Genomic DNA, 20315 nt, shown 5'->3' with positions numbered 1-20315 from the left:
TGCTAGAAGACTGTCTCATCATTGGGACCAGCTATATCTTGTAGTCAGAAGGACCTTGTAAATAACCCACTCATTGGTCAAGCAGTCAAAGCGGGGCTCTGTCCATGACTAATCCAACATTAGTACTGGCTTGGCTTCCACACTTGAAAAAGAACAAGAATGCCTCACCCTGACTTGTATGAAAGCTTCAATGATTCTATCGAGCAAGCCTCCTGGATTATCCCGAAGCCAGTACGTAGGAGAGATGGACCAACGACTACGATGCTATCTTTAGCATCGTCGCTAATGCAAGAATCGAGAAAATGAAGAGCAAAAGCATTCCTGTCACGGGTTATTTCGACGACGTGCCATTAATGGAGGAACTTAACAATGACGTCGAATCCCTTAATTGTAGCAATTAAGCTCCATGTGTACATATTGCAATTAAGCTCCAGGGGCAAATGACACCTGTCTGAGGTCTCCTGTCCAACAGGAAGATCTACGGAATTATGTACGTGTCACTGTTTTGAACAAGGGACATACCAAAGGAACTTCTTGATTCGAGCATCACCAACCCTCTACAAAATCAAACCTAGGGATGGTCTAAGGCTACTGTTGGCGTGTAATCTGAATCACAACTCGAATTAAGAACTTGAAGATGTAAACTGTTCATGATATTTCCCCCTAGCCAACAGCGGGGCACATGCCGTAAGCAGGGATGACCACTATACATCGCCTGTATCGGTCTGACAAAAGCCTCTGACCTGATCAACAGAAAAAGCATATTCACACTGCTTAGAAAATAGGATGTCAACCCATGCTCCTCATGATATTTACATAATTCCATCTTCTTTCGTAAGCTGCAAACAGGGGTGTAGACTTAGATCTTACTCTTGGTATTTGGCAGCCAATCTTGTGTGGGAACTTCAAAATTAGCCAAACATTGTGCTCCATTATGTGGTTGATGAAGAGAGCACTCCTTGATGATTACGTTCGTCGTCTGTTCTTCTGCTCCACAGTCGCATGCCAGGCTTGATGTGAATCCCCATGTGTACATATTGAAATTGAAACGTACCACTCCAATTCGCAGGCGGTTTAGCTTCAGCCATATGTGCCAGGAAAGGTGAGCCAGGAGAGGACTTCAATGGCTTGGAGATGTAGTTCTTCAGGGGCGATGATGACAGGTGCCACTGCTGCGACCATTTGTTGGCAGTCCGTTGGAATGTTGTTATCTTGGTGCGTGCCTGTGGCAGCAGTGACTGTTCCCTCTGGTGCGACTGGATGTCTTGAGTCGGGGTTGTCCAGCTTCTTCAGTGATGACCTGATGGAGTATTGGTGGTCTTGGTTGAGCGCACGGCGAGCCAATACCATAACTTGGGTTTTCCTTCTCAGGGCACCTGGTTACATTCCTGCTAGAACTGGGAGCTGTTACGCTTGGGGTTGGTCGCAGTCAGCTAGTTATGACACGGAGTGTGTTGTTTAGGCTCTTGTCTACCTGGAGCGTAGAAGTAGGGCCAGGGCGGAAGTGCGTAGTGTAGAGACGCTGGCTCCCCAACCTGTGCCTGTGAGGCGGTGTCAGTGCTCCACGTGCTGTGACCTTGTCACGCAGGCCTGCCTGATGTTTTTGGTAGGTGAGAGACCTGTCTCACTCCACTCCAAGGTATGTTGGACTGAACTGGAAGGTCAGTCGTCTATTGTGGAGATCCAGCTCTCGTTTGGCCTTGCTGTTGTTCAGGTGGAATGTTGCTGAGACCGTTTCCCCCTCGCTGAGCTTTAGGCGCCGATTCGTCAGGTAGGCTGACAAGGTGTCCATGTCTAGTCGGAGGGTTTATGGTGGTATGATTAAAATTTAATAAACTTCCACCAAGTACTTGCCGAGGTTGTATATGATAAAGTTGGCCTTCTCCTGCCGAGGCTTTATAAGTAATAAAAAATTGCATGCTACTGCTGAGGCCTACTAATTTAAAATTAAGCTTTGCTCGCAACTGCCGAGGCTTACCAAATAAATAGAAGACTTCCTGGAAACTGCCGAAGCTTCTAGCAGAAAAACGCCACCTATCCAGTTTTGGAGCCCACAGTGTTGAAAATTGAAATAAGCTAAATGTACCATTTCAATGCAAAAATCAGCTGCGAGTGGTTCTACTTTAACATCAGGCGCTGTAGCCATGGTTAATTACGCTGGAATGTAATGGTGACAAAAAATTTGGGAAACCCAATCTAGGATTTTTTCAATGTAGTGTAGTCAATCATAAATGAGTTGTACAGTTCCGAAAACCAGCGCTGTTTGAGCTTACAGCCACCGTGCAAGCCGTCGTATAAAGGTTCCAGAGCAGTAAATAAACTTCCATTGACCCCAATGATAAATGCTCCCACTCAGAAATTCGGGAAAAATACTCACAACTCTCCACGGTATTCGAGACACACATCAAATTAAAGCTTATTTCATCATCTTTCATTTTCTTTTTAATTTACGGGGGTCAACTGATGACTTTTAGAAGAAATTTCCATCCGAAGATGATCAACCCTTAAAATAGTCCTGAAGCCCATCGGCATTTCGAAAAACGATGCCTACATTCCATTGCAAAATAGAGCGCTTTTAGGGCCCCAATTTCATCCAAATTGAACGGAACTACAAGCTCACAGTCCTGTGCACGGCTTCCACCCATAATTTTTACAAACCCTCCAGTTCATGGCCCACAATATGCTCAAATACTAAAGATTTTGAGGGCATGCAAATCGTGATTGGGCCGGCGTAGGCAATTTCAGACCGATTTACTGGTCTGCAACCATAAGTGTGCAAAATGGTTTCTCGCGTTACGTGTAGTCTAATACTACGACGACTTCTCTTTTCGTGATTGCCCTTACACGTGATTGCCCTTACACGAAAAAGACACGAAAAGCATGGTGTTACGCTATGAGAGCACCAACACTCGCTTGGTTGAATGAGTCATACGTCAACCGTCAAAAGATTTCAAAGACTAAATTTAAGAAATTCTACTAAGTAAGTATTGAATGCTTCAAAACGAAATAGAATTCCCCAAAACAAAAACGAAATCAATTTTCGGAGCAAAATCTTGGTGTCTAAGAATTGTAATCGAATGCCCCAAAACAAAAAAGAAACCCCAATTTGATCACATGTGTAAAAACCTCGAGAAATTGAATGGCTGTTAATCAAAATGATTAGGAAAATTCGGAAATTGGCGATCAATCACCCATTTTCGCACGAATTTGAATGCACGTTGAGATCAACATTCAATTACCTAAATACACAAATCAATTTCACATTAGAAGCATGCGATTTCACATTTTAATTGTGCAATTTCAACAAAAGGGTCTTCAAATTAAAATTGCAAAAACGAGCATCCAAATTCGCCGGAGCTTCCAGCTGTGTAAGTTTGGTCATTCGAATTCACCATTAGGCAAGCATATGTGAAAAGTAAGCAAAGTAATTCGAAATAGGTCCATGTCGTTCCGGCGTTTGTTAGAATAAGATTGAGTGCTTTTGTTCCAATTTGGAAATGTAGATAAAAAACCTGTCCCCCACAAGACTCTGCCACTACTCTGATCACCATGCAAACTGTAAGATTAAAGCACTAGAAATATCAGTATGCCAGCTCAAGGGCGTTACATGATAATTTCAATTGTTGACCGTGCTCGTTTGATACCCAAGACTAACTTGAACTTGCAGGCAATCTCGGCATAAAAAAGGTCAATTGTAGCAACGTATCTGAGATCTGGCAGACGGGAAAACCTGCCAAGAGGAGGGGCCAGAAATACAAAAATGAACGACGACATGCAGCAGAAATAAAAAGGTGGAAGAAATGAAAAGCCTCGCATCGTATACCTTCACGTCTACTTTTATTTTGAATGAAAAAAGTGTTAAATAGAATGCGCGGAAATGAAAACGAAAACAAGAATCTCATCTCATGCAAATAACTCTAAACCAAACCGACTGCTAAATTAAATGATCACTTAAACCGAATGACAAACCTTCAATTTAGGATGTGTTTAACATGAAAATGTAAGGTCTTAAAACGAATTTGAACGCCTGAAACCTAATGCAAACCACGAGAGTGACGACAGGGAGCTACTTTGCTTCAAATTGGCCACTATCAAAATGAATTCGATTGCGATTTTTGCAAAATTGGCCGGGAAAACCTATATTATTATGAATTGTCTTTAAAATATCTATTGTTTTTTATGAATAATTCAATGAGCTTTAGAGAATTTTTTGAAAAATAAGATATTGACAATATTAGTTTTTTCCTTCAGCCAGACTTTTTATCAGGGGCAAAATCATGATAATTAAGACGAAACAAAATAGGGAACATAAAAACGAAAACATGTTGTGCCACTATTCATTCACACGTTGATGCACTGTTAAAAAAATAAGGCCTAGAAATTCACGGGACCAAATGCTCCATTCATATGCCTTCATGGCAATCACCTGTCCCGCCCCCTCCTCAAGATTCATCTGTCTGTGCCACTTTCACCTCCAAACCTGACTACGCGTACACTGAGTAGAATGTTTTTTGTAAGGGATTTATTATCAAACAAGTCCGAATTTTATCGAGAGTGGTGTATTTAGGTCCTCTTGGTACATTGTGACCTCCTCATCGTGTTTCTTTTTTAGTCAAACTTGGTCAAACTTGTTTTACAAACTTCTACAATTTCATTCAAACGGGTTTTTTTTCTCAAATGTGGCACTAATTTGTCCTTAAATAGTTATATATAGAAACAAAAATTTAATTCTCAAATTCTATGCTGCAGGGAGTTTTGACGTTTTTCGGATGAGTATAATTTAAAATTTGTCGCAATTTTTTTACATTTTTTTTTTCAATTGGATTTTGCTTATTTGAAGATTTGAAGATCTTGCTCATTCTATTTTCTTTTATTTTCCTATCCAAAAACTACTCTGTAATAAAGAAAATCGCGCTGGAATTATGAAAGCCGATGTGTGTCATATTGGATTTTTAGGTGTAGTGCGATTGCTTATGTAAACGGGGCTTTTTGTCTTATATCTCTTGGTGACAAAATGCACAATTGTTTTCATTGATATAAACATCAGCACAGAGGGACAATTTTTATTCCCCAGAACAATTTGGCAAATTTGCAAGAGATTTAGCGATTATTGGTATCCTTATTGGGCATGGTAACCGATTTTAAAAAATGCTTTTTGTAAAGTTTAGCCAGTTTAAATGAATGAATCCCTAGGCTCCTCGACTTAAAAACTCGACAATGGCCCCAGGTCCCCCTTATAAAACAATGCTGAGCAAAACTTGCAGCATCAAACTGAGCAAGAATGCAGCCCCATCCGATTTAGGGCACACTGGCTTTTCCGCTGCATGGGGTAATAATACACATTCTAACGTAGTTAATATGTTTTTACCCAAACCATTCATTGTTTTACATCTATCATTATGTTTTACCCCCAAGCTAAAGAAATAAATTAAATGGAGGGGGTAATAAAAACGACGTTTTTATTTGAATTGTCTTTACACTTATTGGTGAGGTGAAAAAGATGCAAATATACCGGTATTTTTATTTTCCAAACCAAATCAATGAGCCTACCTTGAGTCCCGCGAAGCCTTGCAATCAGCAGGATCACAATGCACGTCACCAGGAGGGCAGTACGAGCAAACGGCGGCATTTCCAGGTGAAGTTTCCCAGGCTCTTAGCAGTATAGACGACGAGTCCGCGACCCAATAAATGACGGAAAATACGTCTGTGACCCGATGCGACCACCAAGCTTTTCCCTGTCGACACCACTGACGAACGATCACTCTACTGTCAGCTAACTGATGTACGTCGACTCTTGTAGATAGCCCAGTATATTATTATATGCGATTTGTCGTTTCCATGGCAAATCACCTTTGACAGAGCTAAACACTGAAAAGCGTTGAAATCCAGCCTTTTCCACACATTTTCAATCACTATCTTTGGCGGAGCCTTTTAATAGTTTGTTCAAAGTAGTCCGCTTTCCTGACCGATTTTTTTCTGCATGTGTGTGGCTAAACTTTTTTGACATTCTCATTGAATCATGGGTATAGATGACAAACGAGTCATGCTGTTTATGCACAAACCTAAGGTGGCAGTGAACCAATCAGGTTTTAAATTATGTTTTTCTTCAGTAGTTTTCTAAAACTAACTGATCATCGATTCAGCTATTTATGGATAGAATATAAGAAGTATAATAAGTAAATAGTATTCAGTTTTTAAACTTAAGGGTAGTTTTTAAACTGTAAAAATAAGAAATCATGGAAACGACACCTCACCTTGACCAAACGAGGCAAACTTTTCATTTTTGGAACTTGCGAGTAGAAATGAAAGCAATTAAATAAACTTCATTACAAATTAAGTCTGCTCTGGATGAATAATTTAAAATTTGAGATTAAACATACCCTTATGTTTTAAGCCACATTTAAGAAAAAAATAAAGTGAGGCCACACACTCCAATCATAAGTCTGGCACCATTCCATTCAACAGTTTACAATTTATAAAATGGATTCAGGGAACACGATCAAAAATGGCTTCCTCATACATAAGGCCTATACAAGACAAATTGCATGCAGTCCGCTCAGTCCTAATTAACTTTGCCTCGAATTCCGTTGAATTACTCAGTGACCTGAAGTCGGCTTTCCACTTCAATTGAGTCTCGTTCAATTGTCTGCTGGTTCCGTCTCTTTTCCTTCCCAGTGCAAGCCTTTCATCGATCGATCGAAGCACAATTGCCATCACCGTACTAGTATGGTAGAAAGGCGATAGCATTGTTCATTTGATGATAAAAGCATGAAATTTGGCACACAATCAGAATATGTCATGAGAAAAGTATTTGGGCCATCGCAGATGTTTCTTAAGACATAGGCTGACCATGTAGGTAGGAAATTGGCATGCTTTTATCATCAACAATCCCCCAAATATTTTTAAGTTATTATTTTGGTTACTTGCTCACCAAGTCCTTTCATATCACAAAATCAAAAAACAAATGCCGAGGACACTTATATGAAATAAATACGCGGACCCACAATTGTTAAAACAATTGTTTTGATTGACAGCTTAGGTTACCAGTGTCAATTCAATGATTCTAATTGCACGTGCCTACGGACCACAAACCGACTCCTGATAATTTTGACAGGCTGCAGTATCTGATATGTTTAAACATGCCACGCTAGCTGGCCAGGCTGGCATGGGCATGGGTCATGTACACGCTGGGGGTGGTGATCAGTAAATTGCATTATTTGTCTTAATTGCACAATGTACACTAGTTTCTGCTAAGGACTACAACGCATGTAAAATATGTCACAAAGCAATTGTTTTGCCTGTTCTCGACTATTGTTCTCCTGTCTGGTCTCTGTACAGAGTTAAACACATTGATCAACTTGAAAAGTTCCAAAGGTATGCCACTCGTCACATCTTACATCAACGTAGACAAGAGCAACCTTACCCTGAGCGGCTCAGTGTCCGACGTCCCATTGGTCCGACGTCCCATTGGTCCGACGTCGCATTGGTCCGACGTCCCATTGGTCCGACGTCCCATTGGTCCGACGTCCCATTGGTCCGACGACCCATTGGCTCAGGTTGACTGACCCTAACCCTGAATCCTAACCCCAACCCTAACCCTTACCCTAACCCTCGAACCTATGGGATGTCAGACCAATGGGACGTATAGACTAATGGGCCGTCGGACAAATGGGCCGTCGGACCAATGGGTCGTCGAACCAATGGGACGTCGGACCAATGGGACGTCGGATCAATGGGACGTCGGACCAATGGGACGTCGGACCAATGGGACGTCGGACCAAAGGAACGTCGGACCAATGGAACGTCGGACCAATGGGACGTTGGACTTTATAGACGTCCCCCATTTAGGCACCATTAGCGCCAGGCGAGAGTTCTCATTCATGACATTTGTTTGCAAGCAATTGACATCTGGCAATTAGGGTGATTTTTGTACGTCTTTTTTCAATGTGAATTGTAGACATGCGCACTCCCGGTTGACCTTTCACCACCTGTATGCTCCATATTTAAATATTCTTTTCCCTGTCAGTTTGTTAGGAAATGGAGTACTTATCCCGATAACTTAATCTGTAATCTGTAATCTCATCCTCGATTATTTTTACTTAGACATAACTTGAAACAACCTTTTCACACTCTGCTGTTGTTTTTAGCACAATTTTAATGCTATTCTTCGTTGCTCATTTTTTGTTGCTCTGCTGGATAAATTTCTCCACCATACCCCTTTCCCAGCCCTCTCCTCTACAGTTGGTTTTCTCGCTTCTCTTCCCATTTCCTGTCGTAGCCCTCCTCTTCCCATTGGCCCTGTTTAACCCTCCCCTTCCTGGGTTTCCTGGGTTCTCCTTTCCACTTCCTTTTCTTAGTCTCCTCTGCCCTGCCCATATTTTGAATCCCATTATACTCCCTTGGACCTTTCCTTTCTTGTGCAATGTTGGTGTTTTTGATTGTTGTGTGCTTGGTCTGTGTTATGTGTCTGTCATTGTGCAGGGTTGGAGAGACACGCCCTATTGGCGGCAGTGTTTTGTTTCACTTTTGTTTTTCTCCTTGGCAGCCCTGCACTGTCCACGTTCTGTCTTTCGTGTGTACAGTTTAGTTGGTTTCTTATTGTTTGTATCCTTTTGTTTTAATATCCAATAAATGTATTTATTGTAATTGTGTGTATATAAATTTGCCGAATAAAGTATTATTATTAATTATTATAATTATATTTTTAATCATTATTATTGTTCAGAAAAATACAGTGCCCAGGAACTTGACCCCCCTTCGGTGGCGAAGGCAGAGGAGGGGTAAAGGGGTATCCCCCCCCCCCTGCCAATATTTTTAACGAGTGCCTATTTTTTTTTTTTTTTGTAAACAAGGGCACTAGTGAAAAAGGCACTCTTAAAGAATAGGGCACTCATGAAAACAAGCTCGATCGGAAATATCTCGGAAGCTGCGGGCAAACGAACTCGTGTTCATGCAGAAGTCACGTCATTGTGCCACGTTATTTCAAGAAGGAGTAGTGTTTTCAATAAGCTCTGGCCGTGTTGCAAGAAGTCTTGCATGAAATCGATCAAAAAGATCCCTGCCAGAGCTTCAAAATAAGACGCCGATGGCACATACGGAACACCATACTTTTGGTCAATTTTCGGTGACAGATAGATGGACAGAGCGACCGACCACCAAGTGACATGTAGAAGCTCCTGTCATAGCTTAAAAATCAGGTTTTTGACCCCAGTGACCCCTTAATGACCTTTAACCCTAGTTTGGTCATGTGACATATTTTGGGGCTGGGCTACTGATATTTTTGACAGAGTTTGGTTGAAATCGGTCAAAGTATGTAGGAGTAATAGACAGAGTCAACGTTTGTTACTAACCAACTAACTAACTAACCAGCGGACTTACTAACGGACTAACGGAGAGACATGATGATTTGTTGAGCTGCTACCCCGCAGCTAAAAAGGCGCTCATAAAAATAAGGCACTTGTGATAAAAAAACACTTATGAAAAAAAGGGTACTTGTGAAAAAAGGCCACCCGTGAAAAAAGGATACTTGTGAAAAAAAGGGCACTCGTGAAAAACGTGCACTCATGTATAAAAAAAGGCGTTTTTTTTTCATGAGCGCCTTTTTTTTACAATCGCCCTTTTTTACGAGTAACTTTTTTTAAGTGGCGCGAACGTCAGCAATTGTGCAACATTTAAATATTAAAAATGTGGATTTGGGGAAAACCAAACCCCCACAGGGATATAATATTGACAAATATTAAATATGTGGATCACTGAGCGGCATATCAGAAATCACCTCCCGGCATCCGCTAGCGCCTATTTTCCGTACCACGTATTCGCTATTGGCGCATAGCGAAGTACGCGAATGGACGGATTTCAGTATCGTGCATTACGCATACTAATAAAAGTCACGAGGTCATGGCTGTACCTGCGCGCTACATGAAAAGCCTGTGGCTGTTCATGTACGTATGTTCAAGACCATTATGTCCGTTTGGTCGATTACGTCCGACAACAGATTTTGACGAGCGACGGCCGATTGTGTCCGACCCATTATATCCGACAGCCGATTATGTCCGACCCGATATGTCCGACGTCCGATTATGTCCGACCCATTGTGTCCGACGGCCGATTATGTCCGACCCATTATGTCCGACATCCGATTATGTCCGACACTTTGTGTCCGACGTCCGATTATGTCCGACCAATTGTGTCCGACGGCCGATTATGTCCGACCCATTATGTCCGACGGCGATTGTGTCCGACCCATTGTGTCCGACGTCCGATTATATCCGACCCATTGTGTCTGACGGCCGATTATGTCGGACCCATTGTGTCCGACGGCCGATCGAGGATTTTGTTTAACTTGCATGTAGGTCTACATTGCTGATAATGTGGAAGGCAATTCTTATCTGTATCCCGTAGTGTGACAATGCGGCCGTATTAAGAAGCATTAACTCATGAATGTAAGATTGGATTTGAACAGAATTGGATACCAGGAATCTGATTTTCTGATTTATTTCATCCTCTATTTTAGGCTCTAGCTACTCTCACAAGTGCCTTTTTAATGTTCTAATTATGTTTTGCACTCTATGAAGGAATCTCTTCATAGAGTGCAATTTCCTCACTGAGTGCAATTGCAACACTTATCGGAATCAGGACCCTGTTAATGTTATAAAGGGCGGTTGGTAAAATAAAAGTGGGAAAAAAACATCCAGTGAAGCACCGCTCGAATGAGGGCGCCCTATCCACAGACGTGCCGAGGACTGCATTAACGAGAGGCGAGCTTTTTTCTATACCACAAAGTCGGTCCTACATGGATAATTGCAGCGTATGGCACAATACATGTACATGCAATAATATAATGAATAAAACGACTCAGTAGAAGGAGTCACTGATGTAGTCTAGTGGATACTACATTAACTGTCATTGATTTTCTTTTCATTCATTATTTCTTTAATTTCGTTCCCTTAAATAGGTTTTTTTTTTACAGTAATTTAAGGCATTTTTCTTTTGTAGTTTGGAAATGGGGTAAGGAGAATTTGGACAAGTATCGATAAATGTAATATCGTTTCAATTGTGCATAATAGTGGTAAAGAGCTGGCGATTTTTCGTTGAAACGGAGGGGCACCAAGTAAGAGACCTAAAATTAGAGATAATCGTGGAAGACAAGAAGGGTATAATACAAAAAAAGTCACGTATTGTAAGGTTGTGCGTTTACATTTTTTTAATTGATATTACCTTATATCAAGAGTGTGGTTTCGTTTTGGAATATACAGAGGTGAATCAATAACTATAGTGGCGAAAATGTGTAGGTACACGTTGACCTTTGGGCTATTTTTGCCCTTCTGGTAGCTACTTCGGGGCAACCTTAACCCAAAATTAACGTGGACAGTCCCACTAAAACTATTAAAGCCACTGACGACTTAGGGTATTCTGAATATTGATAACAGTGGTAACTGTATTTTGAATATTGATAACAGTAATAATTCAACGCAGTCCACAGAATTTTAATTCAATCGGTATAAGATAATAATAATAATAATAATTTGGGAGGCTAATCATCCTTACTCGCAGCTGGTATGCTGAATTGCGAAGGACGCAGCTACAACGTGGTCTGGCCGCCGGCACGTAAAGGCGCCTATGGCTGCCGGCCACATCGACCCATATATGACCACAGAGCACAGCCTGAGATCGAAAGTGTTTGATTTTTCCGGAGGGAGGAAAACCGGAGGGCCCGGAGAAAATCCCTCGTGGCACAGGAGAGAACCAACGCACAACTCTACTCACATGCGATCCGCGGCCAGGATTCGAATCGTGGTCACCTTGGTGAGAGGCGAGCGCTTAACGCACAAGCCATCAATGCCACCATCAAGAGTATATATACAAATCATCCACTGTCAACATTATTATCATCAACATCGACATTATCATACCGGTTTGATATTTACTCAAAATATAAATCAAACGATTAACCAAAAGGTATACCGGTTTTACAGAAAAGCCGATACAAATGTACCGTTAACGCTGGCAGAGGAAAATCAAAGAAAAACCAAAGAATTTGACCATTAAAACTACAACGATGACCGAACTTATTTCTTTAGATACTTCTTACTGTTAAATCAAATGTAATGCAAATCAAAACTGTGGTTTTATGTATGACCCATCTCCTTTCACTAAATGGTATTATTTTCATTAATAAAAAGTACTGATTAAACCAGATTTGTCTTACAGTGCCCAGATTTTTTTGTATAGACGGTTACAAGAAAAAATGATAACAAGGGTTGATGCTGTTGATGACGATGAAGTAAACAAAGAATCTCGCCAACTACAATAAGTATTGAAAGACTTCAATAAATTTTAACTACATAATAAGTTTTAACTACAAAACAAGAACTACATAGTAATAATAATAATAACAAGAGTTTGAAGTATTAAAACGAAACTTCAAGTAAAAACGTGAATACACTTCAATATTAAAATGGGAACAGTGATGCAATTGTTCATTTGATGATATAAGCAGGGAAATTGGCATGGCATGTCTTGAGAAAGATATTTGGCTATAGGGCCATTGCAGATTTGTCCTTCGAAAAAAAATATAGGTATAATAACAAGCAATGACATCCATTTAAAAAAATTAGAAGTTCCTATTCTACCTATAGTTTTTCAAATTACAAATCTGCGATGGCGCTATAGCCAAATATCTGCAGTTACAATCCAAAGATAATTTAATAATGTCAGTACACAACCGAACGAATCCGGCGTAATCGACCAACTAAATACAATAGGTTGGACGTATTCTGTCGTCGGACACAATGGGTAGGACATAATCGGCTGTCGGACATAATGGGTCGGGTATAATCGGCCGTTGGACAAAGGGTCGGACACAATGAGTCGGACATAATCGGCCGTCGGACACAATGGGTCGGACATAATTGGCAGTCGGACACAATGGGTCGGACATAATCTGTCGTCGGACACAATGGGTCAGACATAATCGCCGTCGGACATAATGAGTCGGACATAATCGGCCGTCGGACACAATGGGTCGGACATAATCGGCCGTCGGACACAATGGGTCGGACATAATTGGCCATTGCTCGTCAAAATCTGTTGTCGGACGTAATCGACCAAACGGTCATAATGGTCGGGAACATACGTGAAACGCCGACGTGTTCCTCAAAATGGTCGTTCGATTAACAAGTACTCGGACTCGTACTTAGAAATACAAGTACTCGTACTCCTCGTACTCGTACTCGTACTCCTCGTACTCGTACTCGTACTCGGAAGTACAAGTAATTGTGCTCGGAGACCAGTTTGGTACTTGTACTCGGTTGGCAAAGTACTCGGACTTGAATGGTACTCGGCAATCTAAGTACTCGGCAGTACTAAGGGATGAAGCTTGACTCGACTGCAGCCGAACGTGAGACGAAGCCAAGATTTCGTAAACTCTATGTATCAGGAGAGTTCAAAATAATGGTTCAGGGGCTATTGGCTCTTTTCGCGCTCCGCCATTGGGCATGCAGAGCCTCGATCTGGCAACTTTACACAATAAAAATAGCCGGTTTAGTGATCTGAGCCCCGACACGGAAAACACTGAACCGGCTATAGTAATTGTGTAAAGTTGCCAGATCGAGGCTGTGCATGCCCATGGCGGAAGTGTGAAAAGAGCGAATAGGGTGCACTTAATTATGTTGTTTTTCAATCGTTTTGATCGGGGAATACAAAAATACAATTAAATTTGATATCACGTTATCTCCCTTTGAAAAACACAACACAACGGAAAACACATTATACATGTACATAAAATACAAAATCCGAAGTTATATATTGCCACTACTAGTTCAAAAATGATAAACGGCAGAAATGGAGTGCGATAATTTTCATGGGAGTCGGTAGGGCCCTATAATGGTGTTCATAATAGGATGCTCCTGTTTTGCAACTCTATGATAATGCACGTCAGCGTATTTTAAAGTATTTGTTACAAAAGTGTTCAAGATATTTAACCTCTCAGTATCACCCAACCCTTCAAATCCAATCCCCATTTACCCAGTCACAAAAACTCAAACATAATCAGAAAAGAGGGTTCAACAAGTTGCTGAATAGTTGCTTGGGTTGTGGGTTGTACATTATTTCACATCACCCTCAAAACAAACGCGTAGCAGTACTCCGTTTTACCATTGCATTTGCACTGCATGTACATTTGTCGCTTCTTCTCCAGATATTCAAACTTTCCTTTGGCGGCCATCTTGTGAATGACGTCATCCAACCGGCCGTTCTTAAGAACGTCGTCAATGGTGAGGTTTTCTCCACGCACATTGAAAATAATGTATCCTCCTGTAGACAAAAGAAAGAAAATTCGTGATTATATTCATGATTATGATAGTTTCTTGGAAAAAAAAACAAGTGACATGAACATATTAAGTAACCGATATATTAAGCTCCGCCCACTGTGTACGTGAGTAGTGCAATTCGCTAATGCAACGCTACATGTTCTAGCCGCGCGCGTCACACATCAACACGCATGCGCATTGGACCGTTTGCAGCCGCAATCATGGTCGTGATTGGTCATTTTATCACGGGCGGGGCTTAAATAATGAATGTCTTATCGCCTGGGCAAACCATACGATCTCAATGATCAGCGCGTGAAGCTGTTTCTTTGTAAACACTAACCTGGTTTAGTGATGCGAACCAGTTCTGGGAAACAGTCGGGACGGACGTGGGCTTTCCCCATAGCAGCACACATGCAGATTCCGTCATAGGTATCTACATCAAGAATCGGGAAGGATACAAAGGTTATTAAAACAAACACAGAATGAGAGAACAAAAAAAGGCAGACACCGTTGATCCATAATGGCTCAGATCGAACATACTTTAATTTACTTACTTTGTACTTACCATCGTCAATGGCCAGGCGATTGGGTCCCAGATACTCACAGAGGTAATCAGTGTATACCTGTTTCTCCCGGCTGTAATCTAGAGATTCCTTAGATGCGTCAAGAGCATCAATGCGAAGGAAACCGCGTTTCTTAAGCTGCGATTGAACACAAAATGGCGACGTTTAGAACCATGAGACATTAGTTACGCATGGTTGAGTGATGGACTTTGACTTGTGATTGGCTTGTGATTGGCTTGTGATTTGCTTGTGATTGGCTTGTGATTGAGTCGTTATTGACTATACTGATTGATATGAGATTAACTTGTGATTGAAATTTACTTTTAATTGACTTGTGATTGACTTAATTGTGAACGATTTGTTCAAAATCCGGTACAAACTTAGCATTAAACTTATACCTTAAAGGGAATATACAACATTTGCAAACATCGAAAAATATAACTACCCAGTTTTTAATATTTGATCTATTATATTAATCCCTCAAATAGTTCATTTCTGAAAATTACAGCAAAAGCCAATTATGTACATTCCCTTTAATTGAAGTGCCCTATACAACATTGATCTATCGCCAACCCCCACCCCACGTACTCCGCCCCAAGGACGACAACCAGACAGACATCCCGATGAACAAACAGACCTCTTGCCCAAGGAGACCGGTTCCAGATGCACAGTCCAACAGTCGACTGGTCCTATCTGGGATGAAATGTGACACAGTCTCTGCTAATTCAATGTGGGCGGTGAAACCAAGGACTTCCATATCCTGCAAAACAATGCCGAACATTCAAATGTAAAGAATCCGCACAGAGAGCTTGCAAAGAGCGCCCTCAATGCGGACGGGTTTTGTGATTAAATTTCAGTGACAATGAAAGTTCAAACTGTCTACTTGACTCATGCGCATCAAAGAGGGGTGCAGGCCAATAAATAACCCCGAAATTGTCTACGCCGGCCAAATCACGAAGTGCGCGTAATTATCAATGAGGTATACTTACTGGCCTGCAAACAGAGGAAGAAAGACAGTCCTGTCCGCAGTGTGCCTTTTATAACTTGTAAAAAAAAATGGTTCTTGAAAAAATGGCAAAAACGGACAACTTAAATTAACTAATGATCGTAGAAAAATTATTTACAGTTTTTTTCTTTTCTCAAAAGTGGTGTGACTTAACTGGTACCTTTTTTTTTTAAGTACTTTTTTACCCCTACCGATTTTTCAATTTATATCGAATTTTTCTCTGGCAGCCAACAATTGAATTTCGTGAAGACATTAAACGTGGGTAGATATTCTGTTCGTTGTCTCATTCAAAAGTGCTATCTAAAAAACCAAATCTAGTTTTCGAGGTGAAACTCGAAAACAGCACGGAAATGCACTTTTAATAACTTCCGACAATACTTGACAACAAAATATCTGCCCATTTAGTTGCTGGCCAGGTTAATTAATTCGATCACTGCATTGTCCAAACAAAGCTACACCCATACTGCTTTAACAATGCGTTATTTATTTATATATACTAATTTCCGGTAATGAAACCAAGGATTCCTCAAAAGCACCCTACGGACACTGTAGCCCGAAAGTATTAAGAAAACCTACAAGGCAATGAGAAGATATTACAGTTTTAAAGGTGGGAGGAAAAACAACAGAAGAATATTTTGGGTGAAACCCACGGGATTAGGTAGGGACTGAATACCCAATCCACATGTAGACCAGGACAGGAATCGAACCCGGGTGACAGCGGTAGAAGGCGAGGACAGTAACCACTGCGCCAACCTGAATCCTAATGGCGAAGTTAGAGAGCATTGGTATTGTGTTGCTATAGGCAGGAGTAAACTTATCTTTAGCACGGGGGGGGGGGGGGGGGTAAGAATCATTGTTACTTAATCAAAACAACAAAATAAGTACCTCTCAGATATCTTCAACGCATAAGGTCAGTCAAAACCTACTATACAGTTTTTGGGGTGTTTTTTTTGGTTTTTGTCAGAGGGTCTTTTTGTGAACACACCTTTTCATAGCCGTCATTTTTGATCCAGTCTGCGTACATTTCCTGCAGCAAAGCTTTTAAATCCTCTGTGGAGACCGCCTCGTGGACTCTCCTCCTGCAGAATGTTCGCCTCTTTTCTAGCTCCCCCTCGATCCTCTGCAGATCACCGTCGGTCATTGTTGAAGTTGATTTAATTTTCTCCGACGGTGACGAGGATGATGATGTTTTTGTTGATTAGCGGGGGAATGATCTGAACTTCAAATTGGAACTTACTTCAGGGTGAGTCAAACAGAAAGTGACCAAATTTGAAAAAAAATATTTTTAAATATTTGGCTTGCTCCATTTCATTAAAAAAAAATTGAAACAAAGTACATTTTATTGACTTGTAACTGTGAAACTTTCACGTAATTTGCATACTCTATTCCCAAGTTATGTCTATTTTAATAAAAAGATTACAAAACTCGGCTGCCCACCACTGATCATTTAGCGTGCTACGAACTGATGAATACCCATTGAGTACATCGAAAAATGGGCGTTTCTCAAATCTCGATGAATGGGGGAGGACTTGCAAGGAAAACATACCAAAATCGCCATTTATAGTTCAGAAAAAAATTGATGACTTGTTCCTCATAATCCAAACTCAAAATCTTGTCATGTCTTAAACTTTCTCTGAGACAGGACAAGGTCTGGCTTACCACATGACCTGCAGGTAGAATAGTTCGTTTAGATGATGGTGAGCAATATAACCTTATATCGTGCACGTACAAAGAATGAAAAGGTACAGCCAACGTAAAACTAGTCAAATTGTTACTAGGACCCGTACATTGCAGTTAGCCGTGACAGCTTTAATTTGTATAGCTGAATGCATTTTTACTGTCACTGTGTTAGATTAGCTGCACCCATGGGCGTCGCCAGGATTTTTTCGAAGGGGGGAACAAAGCAAATTTTCCGCAAAATTCCTTAATTTTTCCATTATATTCTCGATTTATCATTTTTCCGAGTGTAAGCAGGGGAGAATTTGCCCTAACCCCCCATCAAATTAACAGCAATATTGGTTCGCACCTGTTTTTCCTCTCCCCCCTCCCCCTTTTTTCTTTTTTTTTCTTTTTTCGTTTTCCGGTGGGGGGGGGGGCACCCTCCCCCCGCGACGCCCATGGCTGCAGCAAACTGCTCATAAACTATAAAATGACCGTACAGGTTTTCTAGGTCAGAATGATTTTCAAAGACAAATATACAATGCTGCTACATGTACAGGATAGAAACAAAAAGCCTTACGAAATAATTATGTGAGAATGTAGGCCTAATATTAATTATATATTTATACGCACCGTCCCCTCCTCCAACACTAAGCAGTTTCAATTCCGTATCCTGTGACATCGACACTGCAATGGCGTCGGCCAACAAATGTGTATTTCCACTGAACCATTCGACGAGAGTTTGCTTTCTGTTGCTCAATCTACTGTACACACTATAGGCTTCATGATTTGTGTTTCGATAGCGCTTGCAAAATTGTATTGTATTGTATTGTATTGCATTTAGCTAGTGCACTGACCCGTCACCCATGCACTGTACTACTGCACATCGACTCGGTCGTTGGAACCCAATAGAAAAAATACCATCGGCCTTGTTCGGAATTTGGTGTCTGGACAGCAGAAAGGCGACCAATATGGTATACTGTGCTTTGTCAACTTGAGACAAGAGATGAAGCTTGACTGCAGCCGAACGTGAGACGAAGCCAATATTCCGTAGTATTATATCAGGAGAGTTTAGAATAATGGTACAGGGGCTATAGGGTGCACTTAATTTGTTTTAAATCGCTTCTGTCGGAGGAATAAAAACTACAGTTCAATTTCATATCACATTATTTATCTCCATTGACAAATGACTAGACATTATGTACAAATACAATACATTACAAATACAATACAGCACAATGAAATAAAATAAAAGCATATGGGATTACTGCACGATTGTAAAGCAACTATACTAAATATTGTACAACTATTACATGTACAGTTCAACCTCTCATTCATAAATACCTAATACAGTTTACCCATTCCTATTGGTCGAGATCCCGTCACGTGGCCACTCTTTAAACAGATGATAAAGACATGACTGGCTGGTTTTAAACACTTTCCAGTGTCACATGAGATTTGGACTCCCATGAAATCCGGTGCCCTTTCATTGGTTGAACGTTCACATTTCTCACGTTGGCATGATCAATACTATACCACGAAATCACTCAACTTTGTCACTTTAGTAAATCATGACGTCATCAGGTGTTAGGTTACGTCACATTGAAGATGCATTTTTCTCCCGGGTTTTGTACACGTTTTTCTTCAAACCATACACTTTGGCACTTTTATGTCTGATTGACTTCACACTTGGCAGACACTTAGGCCAAAACCCGAAGATGGTGCCGATGATTTTCGTAGCGATGACGTCATCATGTGTCACGTGACGTCATATTAAATGTGCATTTGTTCAAATCGCTATAACTTCTGAAGTACAAGTCTGATTGGGTGGAAACTTGGTATTATGTTGGAGATGAAAATTTTGACGTCACTATGGCGTCATCACATTAAATGTGACCGTACGTCACATTTAAAGGGCAATTTTATAAGGCCTATTTCTAGAGAACCATCCGATTGCATTTTAATTTGATATGTACCCACACCGGGATGTGTTATAGATGAAAATTCAAGTGATGGCATCATCAAATGTAATTAGACATCAATTAAAGGGGCATTTTTATATTAAAGCCGTATATCTACAGAACTATACATGCTCAATTTGGTTGTAACTTGATATGTACGTATAATGTGTTGTGTTGCGACATTTAAAGTGGCGTCATCAATTGTTCATAACGTGCACAGAGTATTTTAAATATCCGAAACAGCTTGTGTTTGTCCACAAACACATTTCTAGTTATTATTAATGGTTTATTTAAGTTTATTAGCAAAGGACATTGCTAATGCATGGGATCCAAAAATCAAATCCCTTGCTAAACAAGGCCGTCTCCTAGAACTTATGGAAACGGAAAAATCCAACATCACTTGGAAATCAATAATGTATAATTTACCTCGGAAAATTCTTCGCTTTGGACTCAATGCAATCATAGATACTCTACCAGTCAATACTAATCTCTGCCTCTGGGGTAAGTTAGTTGACGCCAAGTGTACATCCAAAGAAACATTGTTACATATCCTCAATTACTGCCCAGTAATGCTCAATCAAGGCCGTTACACCTATCGCCACAACAATGTTTTACTGGAAATCTGTAAATCCCTAGACAAAATGTACAACAGCTGCTCTTACCGCAAACTCTTTGCCGATCTCGATGGTAAACACGCTCCTGGCTGCAATACCATCCCACCATCCATACTACCAACCACACTTGAGCCAGACATTGTCATAACAGACGAACATAACAAAGACATCACCATAGTTGAATTTACGGTACCATTCGAAAC

The 20315-nt window shown here is 40.8% G+C and overlaps 1 protein-coding gene across 1 annotated transcript; it reads right to left on the bottom strand.

Annotated features, from left to right (window-relative positions):
* Positions 1–11705: 11705 nt before the first annotated feature.
* Positions 11706–17136, bottom strand: LOC119731590. Its single transcript, XM_038204784.1, has 5 exons — positions 16864–17136; positions 15510–15632; positions 14875–15010; positions 14650–14742; positions 11706–14313 (listed from the first exon to the last, which is right to left on the bottom strand). Exons 1-5 carry the CDS (start codon positions 17017–17019, stop codon positions 14111–14113), a joined length of 711 nt encoding a protein of 236 aa, XP_038060712.1. The 5' UTR covers positions 17020–17136; the 3' UTR covers positions 11706–14110.
* Positions 17137–20315: the final 3179 nt, after the last annotated feature.

Source organism: Patiria miniata, unplaced genomic scaffold (assembly GCF_015706575.1).
Source record: "Patiria miniata isolate m_02_andy unplaced genomic scaffold, ASM1570657v1 HiC_scaffold_24, whole genome shotgun sequence".
NCBI classification, from domain to species: Eukaryota; Metazoa; Echinodermata; class Asteroidea; order Valvatida; family Asterinidae; genus Patiria; species Patiria miniata.
Note: the sequence above shows the minus strand (reverse complement) of the source record. Positions and strands in the feature narration are given on the sequence as shown.